Source organism: Oncorhynchus nerka, linkage group LG12 (genome assembly GCF_034236695.1).
Source record: "Oncorhynchus nerka isolate Pitt River linkage group LG12, Oner_Uvic_2.0, whole genome shotgun sequence".
NCBI lineage: Eukaryota > Metazoa > Chordata > Actinopteri > Salmoniformes > Salmonidae > Oncorhynchus > Oncorhynchus nerka.
The window spans coordinates 64767041-64788912 of record NC_088407.1 but is presented as its reverse complement, the minus strand read 5'-3'; the positions used below and the strand labels follow the sequence as shown (position 1 = coordinate 64788912).

The following is a 21872-nucleotide window of genomic DNA, read 5'->3' as shown; positions in this document are numbered from 1 at the left end:
CCATTAGGCTGATAGGCTTGAAGTCATAAACAGCACTGTGCTTGCGAAGAGCTGCTGGCAAAACGCATGAAAGTGCTGTTTGAATGAATGATTACGGGCCTGCTGCTGCTCAGTCAGACTGCTCTCAAATCAGACTTAATTATAACATAATAACACACAGAATTACGAGCCTTTGGTCATTAATATGGGCGGCAGGGTAGCCTAGTGGTGGTCGAATCCGGAAACTATCATTTCGAAAACAAATGGTTTATTATTTCAGTGAAATACGGAACCGTTCGGTATTTTATCTAACGGGTGGCATCCCTAAGTCTAAATATTCTTGTTACATTCCACAACCTTCAATGTATGTCATAATTACGTAACATTTTGGCAAATTAGTTCGCAATGAGCCAGGCAGTCCAAACTGTTGCATATACCTTGACTCTGCATGCAATGAACGCAAGAGAAATGACACAATTTCACCTGGTTAATATTGCCTGCTAAACTGGATTGGTAGTTATAACTAGTGATTATGATTGATTGTTTTTTATAAGATAAGTTTTATGCTAGCTAGCAATTTACCTTGGCTTCTACTGCATTCGCATAACAGGCAGGCTCCTCGTGGGGTGCAATGGTTAGAGCTTGGACTAGTTAACTGTACGGTTGCAAGATTGGATTCCCTGAACTGACAAGGTGAAAATCTGTCGTTCTGCCCCTGAACAAGGCAGTTAACCCACCGTTCCTAGGCCATCATTGAAAATAAGAATGTGTTCTTAACTGACTTGCCTAGTTAAATAAATGTATAACAAAAAAAATTAAAGAAAACGGAAATCGGAGCCCAAAAATACCGATTTTTGATTGTTATGAAAACTTGAAAATAGGCCCTAATTAATCAGCCATTCCGATTAATCGGTCGACCTCTACTACAGACCATGGTTACAGACCCATGCCAAAACCTTGGATGCTATTCTCTGAATTAGAGCGGTTGGGTTAAATGTAGGAGACACATTTCACTTGTACAACTGACTAGGTATCCCCCTTTTGCACATCTTGACTAGAAATGTTTACTTATGTCCTTGGCTGTAGGACAAAACCTTTTGCCCACAATCAAGGATGTTGCCCATTACGTATCCTTATGGGAGAGTGACTATCATATAGCCTATAATAACAAATTATTTGAAAATATACACTACATGGCCAAAGGTATGTGGACGCCTGCTTGTCGAACATCTCATTCCAAACTCACGGGCATTAATATGAGGTTGGTACCCCCTTTGCTGCTATAAAAGTCTCCACTCTTCTAGGAAGGCTTTCCACTACATGTTGGAACATTGCTGCAGGCACTTGCTTCCATTCAGCCACAAGAGCATTAGTGAGGTTGTGCACTGATTTTGGGTGATCCAATTCATCCCAAAGGTATTCAATGGGGTTGAGGTCATGGCTCTGTGCAGGCCAGTTAAGTTCTTCCACACCGATCTTGACAAACCATTTCTGTATGGATCTGGCTTTGTACATAGGGGGCATTGTCATGCTGAGTCCCTTATGTAGGAAAGGGCCATCCCCAATCTGTTGACACAAAGTTGGAAGCACAGAATCAACTAGAATATCATTGTATGCTGTAGCGCTAAGATTTCCCTTCACTGGAATCAAGGAGCCCGAACAATGATAAACAATCACAGACCATTATTCCTCCTCCACTAAACTTGACAGTTTTTTTTGTAAATATGTTTTATTTAACCTTTATTTAACTAGGCAAGTCAGTTCAGAACAAATTCTTATTTACAATGACGGCCTAGCCCGGCCAAACCTGGACAATGATGGACCAATTGTGCGCCGCCCTATGGGACTCCCAATCACAGCCGGATGTGATACAGCCTGGATTCAAACCAGGGACTGCAGTTGGCACTATGCATTTGGGCAGGTAGCGTTCTCCTGACATCCACCAAACCCAGATTTGTCAGTCGGACTTCCAGATGGTGAAGCATGACTCATCACACCAGAGAAAGCATTTCCACTGCTCCAAGAGTCCAATTGCGGCGAGCTTTACACCACTCCAGCCTACGCTTGGCATTGCGCATGGTGATCTTAGGCTTGTGTGTGGCTGCTCGGCCAAGGAAACCCATTTCATAGAGATTCTGACGAACGGTTCTTGTGATGATGTTGCTTCCAGAGGCAGTTTGGAACTCGGTAGTGAGTGTTACAACCGAGGACAGACATTTCAGCACTTGGCAGTCCCATTCTGTGAGCTTGTGTGGTTGAGCCGTTGTTTCTCCTAGACGTTTCTGCTTCACAATAACAGCACTTACAGTTGACCGACTAGTTGGAAAGGTGGCGTCCTATGACAATGCCACGTTGAAAGTTTCTGAGCTCTTCAGTAAGGCCATCCATTCTACTGCCAATGTTTGTCTTTGCTCAATTTTATACACCTTTCAGCAACAGGTGTGGCTGAAAAAGCCGAATCCACTAATTTGAAGAGTTGTCCACGTACTTTGTATGGCCTGTAAAGGAGACACTTGCATTCAGAAAGTATTCAGACCCCTTCCCTTTTTCCACATTTTGTTACATTACAGCATTATTCTAAAATGGATTAAATAAATACAAATCCTCATCAATCTACACACAATATCCCATAATGACAAAGCGAAAATCCAATTTGTAGAATGTTTGAAAATATTTTAAAAATGAGTAACAGAAATACCTTATTTACATAAGTATTCAGACCATTTGCTATGAGACTCGAAATTGAGCTCAGGTGCATCCTGTTTCCATTGACCATCCTTGAGATGTTTCTACAACTTGATTGGAGTCCACCTGTAGTAAATTCAATTGATTAGACATGATTTGGAAAGGCACACACCTGTCCCACAGTTGACAGTGCATGTCAGACCAAAAACCAAGACATGAGGTCGAAGGAATTGTCCGTAGAGCTCGAAGACATGATTGTGTTTAGGCACAGATCTGGTGAAGGGTACCAAAACATTTCTAGAGCATTCAAGGTCCCCAAGAACACAGTGGCCTCCATTATTCTTAAATGAAATAAGTTTGGAACCACCAATACTCTTTTTAGAGCTGGCCGCCAGGGAGCTGACCAAGAACCCAATGGTTACTCTGACAGAGCTCCAGAGTTTCTCTGTGGAGATGGGAGAACCTTCTAGAAGGACAACCACGTCTGCAGCACTCCACCAATCAGGCCTTTATGGTAGAGTGGCCAGACGGAAGCCACTCCTCAGTCAAAGGCACATGACAGCCCGCTTGGAGTTTGCCAAAAGGCACCTAAAGGACTCTCAGACCATGAGAGACAATATTCTCTCGTCTGATGAAACCAAGATTGAAGTCTTTGGCCTGAATGGCAAGTGTCGAGTCTGGAGGAAACCTGGCACCATCCCTACGCTGAGGCATGGTGGTGGTGGCATCATGCTGTGGGGATGTTTTTTCAGCGGCAGGCACTGGGAAACTAGTCAGGATCGAGAGGAAAGATAAACAGAGCAAAGTACAGAGAGATCTTTGATGAAAACCTGTTCCAGAGGGTTCAGAACCTTATAATGGGGAGAAGGTTCACCTTCCAAAAGTACAATGACACTAAGCACACAGGAAAGACAACGCAGGAGTGGCTTCGGGACAAGTCTCTGAATGTCCTTGAGTGGCCCAGCCAGAGCCCGACTTGAACCCGATCGAACATCTCTGGAGAGACCTGAAAATAGCTGCGCAGCGACGCTCCCCATCTTACCTGACAGAGCGTGAGAGGATCTGCAGAGAAGAATGTGAGAAACACCCCAAATACAGGTGTGCCAAGCTTGTAGCGTCATACCCAAGAAGACTCGAGGTTGTAATCGCTGCCAAAGGTACTTCAACAAAGTACTGAGTAAAGGGTCTGAATACTTTTTTATTGTTAATATAGTTACAAAAACTTCTAAAAACCTGTTTTTGCTTTGTCAGTATGGGGTATTGTGTGTAAATTGATGAAGGGAAAAAACGATTGAATCAATATTGAATATGGCTGTAATGTAACAAAATGTGGAAAAGTCTTGGGGTCTGAATACTTTCCGAATGCACCATACATACTCCAAATATATATATATTTTTTGTTGTAAAAGATTCATGCTATATTTACATGTTGTGTTAAAGGCATAGAATAGGATACACTTCACCCTATCAGAGCAAATACCAAGGCTATAGGGCAGGGTTCCCCAACTTGCGGTTCATGGGCCACAAGTTTTCTGAGCAAAAATAAATAAAACACTTTTATTTTGATTGTTGGACATAAAAGACTGTAAAAACACCAGCAAATCAGCTCCATGCGGTTTTAATTTTGGAAATCTGTTCCAAAGTATTCCCACGCATAATATAATAATATGTCAACGTATACAAATGTATGCAAGGTTTAAAATTATTATGTTTTAGTCAAAGATCAAATTATATTGGTCACATACGCATGGTTAGCAGATGTTATTGCGAGTGTAGCGAAATGGTTGTGCTTCTAGATCCTACAATGCAGCAATATCTAACATGTAATCTAACAATTCCACAACAACTACCTTATACACACACATCTAAGTAAAATAATGGAATAAGAATATATCCATATAAATATATGGATGAGCAATGACAGAGTAGCATAGGCAAGATGCAATATTATGTCTGTTTGGGCTTGTTGCGTTCAATTTACAGCCTACAAATTTTTTGGTTTTTATGTTCCGGCCCCCTGACCATCCATTCAAGAAATAATCACCCCGGGGCTGAATGTAGTTGATGATCCCTGCTATAGGGCCAATCATAGATAGATGTTGAACAATTAGGAGAATTCCACCTAAAGTAAGCTAAATAGTTATCACCCCTGAGCCTTAAGTTCAGCAACAAGTGATACCATATATACTGTAATTTCCAGTTTACAGTACAAGTAGGCCTAATTGACATGTGGTCATTGTGGAAGTTGTCTAAATATTGTCTACAGTCGCCCTCCAGTGACAAGCAACAGGAATGACAGGCGAATATTGCTTGGCTAGTTCTCTTTTCTAAGCATTGTTTTACTATTTAGAGATAGACCTGTCGCCTTTTTTGCGTAGTGTAGACGTTGAAATGTCTCGAAACTATGACTGAAAATAGTGCAGTCCGGTTTATCACCATCGGTGTCATTTCATTTGCCATGGACGTAGGCCTACAACAAACATTTTACACCAACAAATACAGTGTAATGATTAACTTATTTTCTAACAATAAACCGCTCGAGTCTCTGAGTCACATGGTGATTTTTGCTTCTCTCATGCTGCTTGGCATGCGGCCTAAAGGGGATTTTATTTGTCATGTTTCTTGCAGTCGTCTCAACTTCCAACTTCGCGCAGGTTGTCTCGTGACCACATGACCGCTCTCTAGATACCTGGCGAGGTGAACATGAAAACAGCTGTAAACCCATGTGAAAACCCCTGGTCTGGTAGGCTACTCACTCACTGCTCCAGACAGTAAAGTTGCTCAGGTGAGTGAGGCTATATTACCTGAACTCTTGTGGTGTCTTGAATTGTGAAAGGGTATATTCTTGTAAACTAAATGTGTCTGTCTATATGTCTAAAATAAGAGTAGAGGATTATGCTATGGCAGATTGTTTTTTACAGACTGGGCTTCATGCATCATGGTGCATTTGTCACGCAATTGAACTGTTTAGCCTCTGCGTGCTAAGTATTGCTCTAAAAATGGTGATGTATAGGGCTAAGCAGAGACATAGTTCAATAGATAAAGTTAACTTCTCTTTTTTTTAAAATACAGGCAATTTGAGCATGTTACTGCAAATAGGATCTCTCGGGAAAATGTACGTTTGTTTTATTCATTAGTTTGTTAAGAATATTCAAAAGCCAAATCAATTAGGTGGTAGAGAAAATATTCAATGATTACCATTACAAAATCATTTTATACAGACATTTACACGTGTCTAAAGAAATCAATAGAGAGGGAGTAGGCCTTCATGTGTTTTACTAATTAACCATTGCCTGCTGCCTCATTTGACTGTTCTTTGCCCTTGTTACACTGTCTGTCAGATACTTCTTCCTCTGGACAGTACCTTCCTGTTTCTGTTATAGGCCCTCGGACCAGTGCATACCAATAACAATGGTATTTTAGTGTAAACAAACTGTAATCCAACCCTGGTTGTCTGTACTCAGTCCTTCAAAACCAAACAGCCACTGGCCCCAAAAGCTAGTCCCTCTCACAGGGTATGGGTTGTTTCTTAGGTTTTGATTCTCAGGTTACAGATGTAGGAACTTAATTTTAACCAGTTTGCTACAGCAGGACAATAATCCTACAGGTACAGGAAATGTGACTTATTATCTGGATTATAATTAAATGATCATTTTCGTAAGGAAAAATTAAGTCTGAAATGTCAAAGTGGAAATTACAAACTTCAGAAACCTTTTAAAACTCAAATATTGATATTTTCTGCATTGCAGGAAAGTTCTCCTGCAACAGGGTGATCAAATTAAGATCCTACATCTGTACCTCTCTTACACATTCATGTCAGAAGTGGAAAATCCATTCTTATCAGTGACTCATGGTAATTACAGGTTATACACAATGTAGCCATAATATGATTCTTATGCATATAGGAATGTTACCCTTATTTTTAACTTGAGGTACTTTGCCAGGTCAGGTTGGTTTCAGACAACTCCTTGCCTGAAACAAGGGACATTCGATGCTAAGCAGAGATCAGATGGCAGAGATTGGGGAACCTGGGGACATGGAGGTGAATGAAGCTCAGTGTCTAGAGGGGGACAGATCCTCCCTCAAATCCACCATGGAGAGGAACGTGAAGACACAACCTGACAGCCCAGTGAAGGAGAAGAAACTGGGGATGATGAAGCAATTCAGGGAGAGCATCAAGCGGGTTGGAGAGAGGAGTCATCTGGCCTCAAACAGCAAAGAGTCAAAGGACAAATCCAATTCAGAACAGGGGGGACACAGTATTGACCCTGAAGTGACCTCTCCAACCCATCAGCTGCCACCCCCTCCCTCACCATGTAAGTTTTCTTCAGATTTGTCCCTCTGTCTAATTAAGTGAGTTATGAAATATGCTTCTCAAGGTCATGGGAAGAGTACGTCTCAGGAGACACAGAATGACAGTAGAAATGGCAGGAAGGACTCTCTTATGCCCTGTATTGGGAATTTCAGCTGGACATGAGCCAGTCTGAGCAGGGGGCTTTCATCATTACTCAATTACTGACATTCCTATCTTAATGAAGTTTATACTAAACTCGGAAACAGCTGCCAACCAAGCAGGATATACACTAACATAATTAACCTTTGTACAATAACACAGATTGTTTTTATGACGAATCTGACAGAAGCTGCTTAACTAGTTGTCAAGGTTGTCTGACTTATTCTGTGTGTGCGTATGCGTTTGTGTGGCTGTGCGACTGTCCATGTGATTGTGTGTGTACGGTCAGCACACCAACTATTACACAATAAAGTAGTTTAATTACTAGCATTATTCAATGTCATAGAGATCAGCAACTTTATCTTGCTCAGGTTTGAGTGCTGGGTCTCCTATGGCCTCTCCCCTGAAGGGTCTAGGTGGGTCCTTCCAGAGGAAGGAGGGAGGAGAGAGTGCAGAAGATTCACTCCAGAAAAAGCACACCAGAACACGCTCAGGTACACCACTGTTTACCCAACCAACCAGAGCTTGTTCAATCAATGGTTGACGATAAATACTGTTCAAAGACAAGCACAAATACATATAATTTACTGAGAGAATTCTAGAGAGCTCGTTGGGATATTCTGAGTCTTTGTAAAGTCTTTGTAATCTGTAATCTGTATTGTCCATCTATAGACCCATCTGCAATTGGGGACTCTCTTCTAAAGAAGGGGGCTTCCTTCCGACGGAGTTTGCGACTTGTGGGAAATAAGAAAGACAAGGCCCTCAAACAAGAGCAGCTCCAGCCTGTCACTGAGATCACTGTGGATGAGAAGAGAGAGAGGGAGAAGGAGAGGGTAGAGATAAAAGAGTCATACATACTCCCAGAGATACCCCTCACACCCCTCTCAGGTGAGTTTCGTTCTCTCTCTGTCTTTGTCTCTCCCTCATCCTCTTGTCCATTTTTATTTGTTTTAGCAGTAGAGATCACAAAATATATTACTTGTGATGTAAATCACTATGGTTGTGTCTGTGTCTGTGCAGTATGTGTGTATTAGGTATAACAGCATAACAGCATGCTTCTATGCATTAAGGCCTTTACTCTGTTTGCTCTTACACTCCAGTGATGCAGATCAATAAGCTGATTGGGATGGAGGTGCTGGAGGAGGCCTATCTGAACCTCCTCTCCCTGTGCCAGGAGTTCCAGCGGGAGAAGGAGGAGTGCACAGAGGAGGCCTCCTCTATGGAGCTGGCCAAGAAGAAGAAGGACCTGAGGCTCCTTTACAATGCCCTGCTGGACAAGGTGAAGGAAATAGTGCGGGACTCCAACTCCTTTCCCTCACGCAACAAGGATCTCTTGTTGCATGTGGCCCGTGTCATCCAGGAGGAGGAGAAGAGGGAGGCAGAGCCTGGGTTCGGGGGCGTGGTTGGGCCTGGGGGTTGGCGGGGGGCCTGGAGAGAGGCTGTGAGCGAGGGTGTACAGGCCACGCTGAAGAGTGTTCACTTGGACAGGCCCGAGCAGAATGCCTCCTGGCTGGCTATTCACCTGGGTATGCTGGGCAAGGCCATCGTGGAGGACTTGAAGAAGGTGAAGGGAGAGCTGCAAGGCTCCTACCCACCCAGCTTCGATGTGTTCAGCACCTATGTGAGCTGTTACCATGGTGCTGTCAGCCAGCACCTGAAGAGGCTTCAGCAGCAGGTGACAGATCTGAAGGACTACTACACCCTGCTGGACTGGATCATCAATCACTATGAGAGGTGAGGAAGACTTAAAGTCATTGTCTTGAGTAAGAAGTGTGTATGTGTGTGTGTATATATATATATATATACACACACACACACTTCTTGACTCAAGATGATGAGTAGTATTGTATCTGAGAGACACCATCCCTGTTGAACAGTGAGAAGATAATAATATTGTATCTGAGAGACACCATCCCTGTTGAACAGTGAGAAGATAATGAGTAGTTCTTCATTGAGACCAGAGATGGAAGCTGAGAACATAGGCCTCTCCCTGGAGGAGGGTTTCCTGGACCAGCTCAAGGGGAAATACTGCATGCGGGCAAAGGTGAGGGATTGAACACTCCACTAAGAGACAGATGGATAGATATTTAGGAAGAATTCAGGTTGAATGCAGGTACCACACTGATGAGAATAATATAACGTTTTTTTAAAACTCTTCTAGTCCTTTAGCCTTTATTCTTTTGCTTTCCATGTCTTTTCCAGGAGGAAATGAGAGCTTCACTGGATAAAATATTAGAGCTTGAAAATGAGGACATGTGGATAAAGAAACAGGCACCAGCGACTGATGATGAACACTTCTTTAACTCTGACATACACATGGATATCTGGACGGTATTGTTTTGTCATGATTTTATATAATGCAATTGCATCATATCACCATTAGAGGTCAACATTGCCTACTTAGTTACATTTTAATTATAGCGGCAGGCTACTAAGGCTACTATAAATCTGTAAATCTGGACTTGAAACTGGTGTTGTTCTCTGTGTAGAAAGTTAAGAGCAATGCTGTAAACTCCAAGAGGATTGATGCAGACCTGGAGATGGGAGTAGTCTGTTCCTGCCTAGAAGAGTTACAGCAGTTTCCCAAGCAGTATGTTCTGCAACAGTCCAGAGTCTGCTCTTTCTATCTCTATCCTAACCATTATTCACTGGAACATAAAACTGGACCTTGTCCTTTGCTTGTTAATAACTCCATGACATTATCTCTCCTTCACTCTCTCTACATGTCCATAGATTTGAGAACGAATTTAGGTACTGCTGTAACAGTATGGAAAACCCTTCACTTTGGGCTGACTATCAGATAACCTACATCAACAGCTTTAAAGCTCTTAAGTAAGTCAGATTCCTCTCTTCACTACACCTGTTCAACAAACCTCCCCCTTTCCTCTGCCCTCAACACACTGTAGACGGGAATGTCCTAGACAGTCAGTTCAGCTTTTCAGACACTTTAGGGTACATTTACCAAAGGATGGTGTGAATAAATAAAAAAATAAGACCGCAGTCTAAAAGATTGACCTGAGAACAGAAGTCTTGGCTCAAAAGACAAAGTCTCAGCATTAAACTAATTATTGTATCTCAGTAATTTGATGCACTTTTTTGTTTGGACTTGAGCAACCGCATTTTAGAGCATAATGTCAAACTTTGACCTAAATGCTTAACTTCACTCAGTCTGATTTGAAGTTGCACCATATTTAACAGTAGTGGGATGGAAAACTGGGACTAGGAAATTACTATTTATTTCACAGGCATTTCCTGGAACCCATACTAGATCATTTAGCCAGCCTGCAAGATTCTGTTCAAGATAAACATTAAAAAAACACACACCAATAAATGTTGAATTATGATTAAATATGCATCTTATCTATCTTACAAACATACGCAAACACACTAACATGCAGGCACAGTGACACACTATATCATATTACTGTATAAATTACAGTGAAACTATTGAAGACCAAGCCCAGCTAGCACATAACATTCTCAGAACCATGTGTTTCCATGCTTCAAGATTGTTTTGATTACGCGGACTGGGATATGTTCCGGGTAGCCTCTGAGAATAATATTGATGAATAAACGGATACGGTAACTGAGTTTATCAGGAAATGTATAGGAGATGTTCTACCTACTGTGACTATTAAAACCTACCCAAACCAGAAACCGTGGATAGATGGTAGCATTCGCACACCCTGATTCGAATCCAGGCTGTATCACAACCAGCCATGATTGGGAGTCCCATAGGGTGGCGCACAATTGGCCCAGCATCGTCCGGGTTTGGCCAGTGTAGGCCGTCATTGTAAATACGAATTTGTTCTTAAGTGTCTTGCCTAGTTAAATAAAGGTTAAATAAAGTAAATACATTTACGCAAACCACCGCATTTAACCATGGCAAGGTGACTGGGAATATAGCTGAATACAAACAGTGTAGTTATTCCCTCCGTAAGAAAATCAAACAGGCAAAACATCAGTACAGAGACAAAGTGAAGTCTCAATTCAAAGGCTCAGACACGAGACGTATGTGGCAGGATCTACAAACAATCACGGACTACAGAGGGAAAACCAGCCACGTCGCTGATACCGACGTTTTGCTTCCGGATAAGCTAAACATCTTTTTCGCTCGCTTTGAGGATGATACGGTGCCACTGACGCGACCAGCTACCTAGGACTGTGGACTCTCCTTCTCTGTGGCCGACATGAGTAAGACATTTAAGTATGTTAACCCTAACAAGGCTGACTGCCCAGACGGCATCCCTAGCCGTGTCCTCAGAGCATGCGCAGACCAGTTGGCTGGAGTGTTTACGGACATTCAATCTTTCCCTATCACTGTCTACTGTCCCCACATGCTTCAAGATGTCCACCATTGTTCCTGTTCCCAAGAAAGAGAAAGTAACTGAACTAAATGACCATCACCCTGTAGCACTCACTTCTGTCATCATGAAGTGCTTTGAGAGACTAGTCAAGGATCATATCACCTCTACATTACCTGACAACCTAGATTCACTTCAATTTGCTTACCACCCCAATAGATCCACAGACGATGCTTATTTTCCACCATAATTTACAAATAAATTCATAAAAAATCGTACAATGTGATTTTCTGGATTTTTTTTCCTCATTTTGTCTGTCATAGTTTAAGTGTACCTATGATGAGAATTACAGGCCTCTCTCATCTTTTTAAGTGGGAGAACTTGCACAATTGGTGGCTGACTAAATACTTTTTTGCCCCACTGTATTCTATTCTACTGTATTTTAGTCTATGCTGCTCCGACATTGTTCGTCCAAATATTTATATTTTCTTAATTCCATTCCTTTAGATTTGTGTGTATTGTTGTGAAATTGTTAGATATTACTTGTTTAATACTACTGCACTGTTGGAGCTAGAAACCTAATTATTTCGATACACCCGCAATAAAATCTGCTAAACATGTGTATGTGACCAATAAAATTAGATTTGATTTTATATACAACTTCCCACAATGTTCTGGAAATGGTACAGGATAGTTTCTTGGCTTTGGAAACTTCTCAGCACATTTAAGAAACTTGGCAAAATAACATTATTTACCTGCTATTTCATTACTTTGACAGAAACATCCAAACATTATTTTATTTAATAAACATTTTGGTAATGTTTTCGGAACATTCTCCAACTGGTTTGACATTGGGAATGCTCTCAAATAGTTCAGAGAACGTTAAGAAACAATGTTCTCCTGTGGGAATTTCAATACTTCAGCATAATGTTTCCACCAGGTTTCCTCATGGTACTATTTAAAGTAACATTTAAGAAAACATTCTATAAAAAATCAAATAACAACATTAACAGTAGTAAATGTTATTGTAAAACAATTGAAAAACATATACATATCTGTTCTCAGCGTCAACAAAACTCTCTATCCTTTATCTTGTTAAGTGTGTTCAAGTGTCTTGGCCGCGCCGACTAATTGGCCATGTCTGATCTTAATAAGTACTTGTTTCCTTTGATATGGGATCTGTTTGAATAGATTAAAATTAACAGATTTGTATGAGTTAAAAAACAAAACAAAGCTTGGTAGCTCCATCCTGTTGGTGCAGTAGACTAATTCAATGGATAGAGAACAGAAGATCAATGACACTGTCCCACAATGAAAATAAATGTGTTTGCATGATTAATGCCTAAGAAAATGTATTTCCATGGGTCCTATATGTGCTTGGAGTTCAAAACAGTTAACCCAAACGGAGCTAGCAGTGTTCTTAAATGTCTTATTGAAACATTCAATAAAAGTTAAGGAAGTTATTAAAAAAACTCTAAATAACAAAAAAAATAATTACATCTCCCAGAAAAACATTCAGGGAACCATAGTAAAAACGTTCTCAAAACCACCCTGCAACAAAAAATGTACATTACATTCTCAAAAAAAAAGAAATCTTCAGTTCTACTGGTCAAGAAATGCATGGCTTCGTTCCCAGAACCAATGGGAAACCAAAAACGTATGTTCCCACAACTTCCAAGGAACCAAATGTGCTAGCTGGGAAGCTGTTTCCAGTCAACAGGCATCTCTGGAGTATAGCAGTGCCTGTCTAAAGAGAGAAACACCATGTGGTTTCCGGGAAACTGTGCTAGTGTTAGAGAATTGCCTGAGTAGTTCAAGCTCTAAAAATAGAATGTCCCCCTCTCTCCATATTCAAAGAGCTTGTAATTTCACTGAAACAAGCAACAGCATGTCTCTGTCAGTAAAAAGAATCGCTCCTGCAGATTTAGTTATTCATATTCAAGGAGACAAGAGACTCAAAATAATGATGGTCAGATATAACTTTATACTGTTTGTCCTTATTTCCCAAAAAAATAAAAATCACATACAGTTGAAGTCAGAATTTTACAAACACTTAGGTTGGAGTCATTATAACTTGTTTTTCAACCACTCCACAAATTTCTTGTTAACAAACTATAGTTTGGCAAGTCGGTTGGGACATCTACTTTGTGCATGACACAAGTAATTTTTCCAACAATTGTTTACAGACAGATTATTTCACCTATATTTCATCGTATCACAATTTCAGTGGGTCAGAAGTTTTCATACACTAAGTTGACTGTGCCTTTAAACAGCTTGGAAAATTCCAGAAAATGATGTCATGGCTTTAGAAGCTTCTGATAGGCTAATTGACATCATTTGAGTCAATTGGAGGTGTACCTTTGGATGTATTTCAAAGCCTAACTTCAAACTCAGTGCCTCTTTGCTTGCCATCATGGGAAAATCAAAAGAAATCAGCCAAGACCTCCACAAGTCTAGTTCATAGAACTAGAACTGTTTGGCCATAATGACCATCGTTATGTTTGGAGGAAAAAGGGGGATGCTTGCAAGCCAAAGAACACCATCCAAACAGTGAAGCACGGGGTTGGCAGCATCATGTTGTGGGGGTGCTTTTCTGCAGGAGGGCCTGGTGCACTTCACAAAATAGATGGCATCATGAGGGGAAAAAATGATGTGGATATATTGAAGCAATATCTCAAGACATCAGTCAGGAAGTTAAAGCTTGGCCACAAATCTTCTAAATGGACAATGACCCCAAGAATACTTCCAAATTTGTGGCAAAATGGCTTAAGGACAACAAAGTCAAGGTATTGGAGTGGCCATCACAAAGCCCTGACCTCAACCTATAGAAAAGTGTTGGGCAGAACTGAAAAAGGGTGTGCGAGCAAGGAGGCCTACAAACCTGACTCAGTTACACCAGCTCTGTCAGGAGGAATGCGCCAAAATTCACCCAACTTATTGTGGGAAGGTTGTGGAAGGCTACCCGCAACGTTTGACCCAAGTTAAACAATTTAAAGGCAATGCTACCGAATACTAATTGAGTGTATGTAAACTTCTGACCCACTGGGAATGTGATGAAAGAAATACAAGCTGAAATAAATCATTCTCTCTACTATTATTCTGACATTTCCCATTCTTAAAATAAAGTGGTGATCCTAACTGACTTAAGACAGGGAATTATTACTAGGATTAAATGTCAGGAATTGTGAAAATCTGAGTTTAAATGTATTTAGCTAAGGTGTATGTAAACTTCCGACTTCAACTGTAGTTACACAAGCAAAACATCAGAAATGGTTAACATTCTTACAACCAATGTTCCATCTAAACTGAGCACGTGCTCAGGCTCGCAGCTCCCCCGGGACTGCCTCGCAAGAAGAAATATCAGCCTGTGCAGAGAAGCTCGAGATTGAACTTTACTCAACTTTCTAGAATTTCCCCCTTAGTTTACACAATCAACTTTTCCCTTTTTCTGTGGGAATTGTGATTGAATCAACGCAATATTAGTATGTAGGCACGTGTGCACATTTGTACATATTCTTTGCTAGTTGGTGAGTTATTAGTCCAGTTATAGATCATTTGTAGTCAGCAATGGGGGAGTGATTGCATCGTACAAGAGCACAAAACGTTTACATTTCTAGACACCTTTGAAAAGCAAGTCAGGTCAAGATGTACTTTGAGACAGGCTTCAATAAGCTAAGTAGCCATTAGACAGAGGGTAGCATAATTTGTCTGATTCTCTGTAATAATGGTATGGTAAAAATAATGCATTTTATTTTGTAAAGTGGATTCTAGCATCAAACATCACCTAATTTTCCAAAGGACAAGTGGATGAACAGGTTAATGTCAAGCCCTGCATGTTTATTTCAAAAGTCTCATGGAATGTAAGCCTACATTGAACACCACACATTGGCTGCTACTGTAGGCTGAATTATAGAACAGCTATTTCCATGTTATGGGATGCATTTACTCCATTGCTTTTGATGGTAGGCCACTCTTGTAGGCCTACATTATGATCATCCACAGTAGGCCAATTGACTTCTGTCTGAAACTGTAATTTAAAGCGGGTACAGCCTCGGGGTTCACAGTAAACGCACACTGAAATTTGCACAGAATCTTCAAGTTTGCACTCAGCAGAGATTACATTTGCTCAGTGCCCCCCAAAAATGAAGTGAACATTGCTTACAACCCCTGTTGAAACCCTTCCTGTGGTCTGTTTCGCAATCGTTCGGGAAGTCTCGCAATGTGGTGCCTCTGGGTTTAGAAACTCTGTCGCATAGGTGTGTATGCATGATAACCTGACCTAACCTCAGACCTGTTTTATTTCACCTCCAGGGAGCACATGGAAGGTTATAGGGAGTGCTGCCCGACACAGGTGGACCATCTCAGCAGAGAGGTGGATGGCTTGGTCCATAGACTGGTCCAGGGCCTGGAGGACCAGTTTAAGAATGATGTCAGGGTACGTGAGGGGGAGAAGTTTGATTGACCTTTGGTCTTGTCCTCATTCTACAAATGCCCCTATGTTGAGCAGTGTGTTAAGGTGATTGACATATTTCCTACTTGTCTCGGGTGACCTGGAAGTTACTTAGTTTGGTAGTCTACTGATTTATTTGCACACATTTCTGTAAAGACATTCTCTCAATCGCTCCTGCTGTCAATGTTATGGATGGGTGAACAAACAAATACATTAATGAATGAACAAATTAGTGAGTGAATAGATGGGTTAATATGTGTCTGTTGCTTTTTCCAGCCTTACCTCAGGAGAATGATGACGAGGAAGTGGCTCTCCACAGATGAGGACTTCCAACAGCTGTTGAGCAGGACAGAGAAGCTGTCCCAGCGCTGTTCACAAATGAGACATCCATATGTACAGGTAAGTAATGGGTAAGTGCTGTTCATATTGTTTTAAATGCAAGATATACTATACCAGTCAAAAGTTTTAGAACACCTACTCATTCAAAGGTTTTTCTTTTTTTCACTATTTTCTACATTGTAGAATAATAGTGAAGACATCAAAACTATGAAATAACACATGGAATCATGTAGTAACCAAAAAAGTGTTAAACAAATAAAAATACATGTTATATTTGAGACTCTTCAAAGTAGCCAGCCATTGCCTTGATAATAGTTTTGCACACTCTTGGCATTCTCTCAACCAGCTTCATGAGGTAGTCACCTGGAATGCAGTTCAATTTACAGGTGTGCCTTGTTAAAAGTTAATTTGTGGAATTTCTTTCCTTCTTAATGCATTTGAGCCAATCAGCTGTGTTGTGACAAAGTAAGGGTGGTATACAGAAGATAGCCCTATTTGGTAAAAGACCAAGTCCATATTGTGACAAGAACAGCTCAAATAAGCAAAGAGAAATGATAGTTCATCATTACTTTAAGACATGAAGGTCAATCAATACGGACAATTTCAAGAACGTTGAAAGTTTCTCAAGTGCAGTCACAAAAGACCCAGAGTTACCTCTGCTGCAGAGGATAAGTTCATTAGAGTTACCAGCCTCAGAAATTGCAGCCCAAATAAATGTTTCACAGAGTTTAAGTAGCAGACACATCTCAACATCAACTGTTAAGCGGAGACTGCGTGAATCAGGCCTTCATGGTCAAATTGCTGCAAAGAAACCACTACTAAAGGACACTAATAAGAAGAGACTTGCTTGGGCCAAGAAACACGAGCAATGGACATTAGACCGGTGGAAATCTGTCCTTTGGTCTGATGAGTTCAAATTTGAGATTTTTGGTTCCAACCGCCGCGTCTTTGTAGGAATCAGAGTAGGTGAATGGATGATCTCCACATGTGTGGTTCCCACCGTTAAGCATGGAGGAGGTGTGATGGTGTGGCGGTGCTTTGCTGGTGACACTGTCTGATTTATTTAGAATTCAAGGCACACTTAACCAGCATGGCCATCACAGCATACTGCAGCGATACACCATCCCATCTGGTTTGTGCTTTGTGGGACTATCATTTGTTTTTCAACAATGACCCAACACACTTCCAGGCTGTGTAAGGGCTATTTGACCAAGAAAGAGAGTGATGGAGTGCTGCATCAGATGACCTGGCCTCAACAATCACCCGACCTCAACCCAATTGAGATGGTTTGGGATGAGTTGGACCGCAGAGTGAAGGATAAGCAGCCAATAAATGCTCAGCATATGTGAAAACTCCTTCAAGACTGTTGGAAAAGCATTGCAGGTGAAGCTGGTTGAGAGAATGCCAAGAGTGCAAAGCTGTCATCAAGTCAAAGGGTAGCTACTTTGAAGAATCTCAAATATAAAATATATTTTGATTTGTTTAACACTTTTTTGATTACTAAATTATTCCATATGTGTTATTTCATAGTTTTGATGTCTTCGCTATTATTCTGCAATGTAGAAAATAGTAAAAATAAAGAAAAACCCTTGAATGAGTAGGATGTGTCCAAACATTTGACCGGTACTGTACACTCAAGGAAGCGAAGGAAATCATGCCCCTGATGATCCATAGGAAGTTTGGGTTACTGGAAAAGACCCGAGAATTTGCTGGCCTTACCATACTGGAACTTGATCATGCATAGAATGGAACGTTATTTGAGTTGATGTGGCAATAGGAGTAAATGGCAGGAAAAGAGGGGGAGGATGGGTGTCACTCAGATGATTAGTCATGGCAGTCACTTGAGAGCGAAAGAATAAACAGAAGACTTTCATGTCTATTTGTAATCCCTTTCTCTGGCCTCCACTGTGCCTGACCTGTGTTCCTCTGCATCAGATGTTTGTGAGCAGCTTGCACTACTATGTGGTGAAAGAGTATGTCTCCCAGCTGATGAAAAACAACTACTCCTGTAAGAACAGGAAGCATGACAAAGCAGCCACCAAGATGAGGGTGCAGTGGGATGAACTCAATGATTTGTTTGAGGAAATGGTAACACTTCTTAATCCTGAACTACAAACTTAATTTTGGCCAATTTACATCCACACAAATTGTACTTTTCATGTTCATTCAACATTGTCTAAAATTGTAAATACTACAGTACATACATTTGTCTCAGCATTATGCCTTTGTGCTTTGAGGAATGCTACTTTGAAAATTCAGTGCTGTCATAAACAAATGACATGTGTTATTACCATTCATGACTAGTAGACACACTCATAATAATTTCCTCTTGTAGAAGACAACCCATGACTGGCTCCACCCAGTAGGAGACCACCTGAGTAACATAATTGGGGAAAAGAACAAGAGAGACATCAAGAACCACCTGAAACATTTAGTAGCGGACTACCCAGACATCAGGTAATCCTGCATCTTCCTGTGGCCACATTTTGTAACTGTTGATTTTGGTGATTTTTTTAAACAAAATATAATCAGAGTAAAAACACATCATATGAATTCTACTCTGACTGTTATGGCACTGAGAAAAACAGCAGTGGAAGATAAAGACAGCAGTGTTCATCAGACAGGGGAAGTGTGTTGACTAGGCACTGACAGATTGAGAGCCAGATAGTGCTGCTCCAAATATGATAGAGAGCCGTGTTGATTCTCAACAGCAGGATGTAGGAGGGGTAGGACCAGCCGGGAGAGATAGAGAGACAGAGGTGGGAGACCCCCAATGAGGTGTGAACACTTGCGCCTGGTTTCTCGGAATAGGGTTTTAAGTGCTGTTCTTTCCCAGGCAATTTCCCTGGTCTGGATTTTTGTGAACCATTTAATTTGATTTTTTATTTGAACTCTAGTTAACTTCTCCAAATCAAGATTAACAGATTATTTTTATTTTTATTTATTAAAAAAAATGTTATCTTAAAAAATATATATATATTATTATTTGTCATGACAGCCCCATTAACAACATTGTGTAGCTATCTGATTTGGTTCTGGGTGTTGAGATTATGGAATTTTAGACCAATTAATTTCACAAAACATTTGACGGTTCATTTCTCCTGCTGATTCTCCAAGAGTGATATTCTGTACCCTCTCTCCCCTCTGTCTGCAGTAAGAAGCACCTATCGGCCGTGCTGTACTTCAGGGGCTTGGTGCGGGGCAGGGAGAAGCGGGTAATCCTGCAGTGTCTCACTGAGCTGAAGAAGAAACTAGGAACTGCAGGGAACACTGGAGATAAACAAAGAGGCCTCTTCATTGATATGCAGGTCACCATTGCCAATACAAACTGTCTGGCTAATATGCCTTTCTCCTGCCTCTCCTCTCTTCTCCCAGACAGCTAATCTACAGGCCTAGATACAGAAGCCTACCACAGAGATGGTAACCTAACCAAGCTGTCTGAGAAGGCCTGAGGAGGCTTATAAAGGACATACTGTATGATTACCAGTATGATCACTACGCAAAAAGCAAACAGTCTAATTATTATTTAAATGTGAATGGACCTTTACCTGGTAAATCTTGTTCATGGAGTCAGAGGTTATTTAAGACACCTCATTGATTAAGCCTTCTTTTTTTATATATATATATATTGTCACTTTAGCCCACTGTTGTTGCAAAAGAAAGCTGATGCTAAATGAACTCCATGGTAGGGCTCAAACTGTATGTTCAGTGTTGAATGAACTTTACCATTGATTTACCTATTTTCAAGCTATTCAAATGTGTCGCTGCATATTACTTGTTAACATAGAAAAGACTCCCTTAGAAAGTCCCACAGTCCACGGTCCTGTTGTTTTGTGGTCAGAACAAGGTTTCAAAATATCACATCTGATAATGTCATTAAACCACAAACGAATACAAGTTTCTCCCGTTGTTAGGGAAGTGAGAGTTTTTGTTCCCCTCTAATAATTTTTGGACACTTTGACAGGACTGGACTCCTTCACCTTGTTGATTGCCCCATCTATATCCGTCTGTTCTTCCGTTCGTTCCCCGTGTCAGCATTATTGTCGTTTACGTTTCCCCTGTCCAGACGCTGTCCGTGTTCTGTTTCATGTCTGTGTTTTCATTAAATGTTCACTCCCTGTACTTGCTTCTCGTCTCCAGCGTCTGTCCTTACAGTTAGTGAGCATTTCTCCTTTGCCAAGATAATCCATCCACCTGATAGGTGTGGCATATCAAGAAGCTGATTAAACAGCATAATCATCACACAGCACCTTGTGCTGGGGACAATAAAAGGCCTCTCTAAGATGTGCAGTTTTGTCACACAACGCCACTGAAGTCTCAAGTTTTAAGGGAGCGCACTATTGGCATGTTACTGCAGGGATGTCCACCAGAGCTGTTGCCAGAGAATGTAATGTTAATTTCTCTACCATAAGCCACCTCCAATGTCATTTTAGAGAATTTTGTCAGTACGTCTAACCGGCCTCACGTGTAACCACGCCAGCCCAGGACCTCCACATCCGGCTTCTTCACCTGTGGGATCGTCTGAGACCAGCCACCCAGACAGCTGAGGAAACTGTGGATTTGCACAGCCAAAGAATTTCTGCTCAAACTGTCAGAGACCATCTCAGGAAAGCTCATCTACATGCTCGTCATCCTCACCAGAGTCTTGACCTGACTGCAGTTCAGTATCGTAAACAACTTCAGTGGGCAAATGCTCACCTTCAATGGCCACTGGCACGCTGGAGAAGTGTGCTCTTCATTGATTTTGAAGTTTTTTTATTTAACTAGGCAAGTCACTAAAGAACAAATTCTTATTTACAATGACGCCTATCCCAGGCTAAACCCGGATGACGCTGGGCCAATTGTGTGTCGCCCTATGGGACTCCCAATCACGGCCGGATGTGATACTGCCTGGATTCAAACCAGGGACTGTAGTGACGCCTCTTGCACTGAAATGCAGTGCTTCAGACTGCTGTGCCTCTCGGAAACCCATGGATGAATCCCGGGTTCAACTCTATGGCATCTATTGGGCAAGCGGTTTGTTGATGTAAATGTTGTGAACATTTTTGTTGTGTTATGAGCAGGCATAAGCTACAGACATCGAACACAATTGCATTTTATCAAGGGCAATTTGAATGCATAGAGATAGCATGATGAGATCCTGAGGCCCATTTGTCATGTATTTCATCTGCCGCCGTCACCTCATGTTTCAGCATGATAATGCATGGCCCCATGTCGCAAGGATCTGAACACAATTCCGGGAAGCTGAAAATGTCCTAGTTCATCCATGTGTAAGGATTCTCATCCTCCTCTTCTGAGGAGGAGTAGCGAGAAGGATCGGAGGACCAATACTCAGCGTGGTAAGTGTCCATAATGTTTAATCAAAATGAACACTGAAATGCAAAACAATAAACGTGAATCAACGACACAAACGAAACAGTCCCGTGTGGCACAAACACTGACACGGAAAATAAACACCCACAACTCAAAAGTGAAACCAGGCTACCTAAGTATGATTCTCAATCAGGGACAACGATTGACAGCTGCCTCAGAACCATACAAGGCCGAACACAGAAATCCCAAATTATAGAAAAAAGAACATAGACAACCCACCCAACTCACCATACTAAATCAAAGATATAATAACAGAACTAAGGTCAGAACGTGACACCATGGCCTAAAT

The 21872-nt window shown here is 41.3% G+C and overlaps 1 protein-coding gene across 6 annotated transcripts; it reads left to right on the top strand.

The window, feature by feature from the left end:
- The first annotated feature begins 5243 nt into the window (after positions 1-5243).
- On the top strand, positions 5244-20337 carry LOC115138592 (exocyst complex component 3-like protein 4). 6 transcript variants are annotated; one of them, XM_065025734.1, is made up of 16 exons: positions 5244-5449; positions 5737-5779; positions 6414-6517; positions 6609-6980; positions 7489-7611; positions 7790-8005; positions 8218-8851; positions 9044-9161; positions 9320-9448; positions 9607-9707; positions 9851-9949; positions 15733-15856; positions 16148-16270; positions 18146-18298; positions 18546-18667; positions 19365-20337. In XM_065025734.1, exons 4-16 carry the CDS (start codon positions 6656-6658, stop codon positions 19591-19593), a joined length of 2496 nt encoding a protein of 831 aa, XP_064881806.1. In that variant the 5' UTR covers positions 5244-5449; positions 5737-5779; positions 6414-6517; positions 6609-6655; the 3' UTR covers positions 19594-20337. The 6 variants fall into 6 exon arrangements, with proteins under 6 accessions (XP_064881806.1, XP_029531460.1, XP_029531459.1 ...); XM_029675600.2 differs by lacking the exon at positions 5737-5779 and having other exon boundaries at positions 6614-6980; XM_029675599.2 differs by lacking the exon at positions 5737-5779.
- Positions 20338-21872: the final 1535 nt, after the last annotated feature.

Coding starts and splice junctions, on each gene's coding strand:
- LOC115138592 (XM_029675601.2), top strand. CDS start 6,656: ATGCTAAGCAGAGATCAGATGGCAGAGATTGGGGAACCTGGGGACATG. Junction 8,006..8,217: donor ACCCCTCACACCCCTCTCAG/GTGAGTTTCGTT, acceptor CTTACACTCCAG/TGATGCAGATCAATAAGCTG. Junction 18,668..19,364: donor GCGGACTACCCAGACATCAG/GTAATCCTGCAT, acceptor CTCTGTCTGCAG/TAAGAAGCACCTATCGGCCG.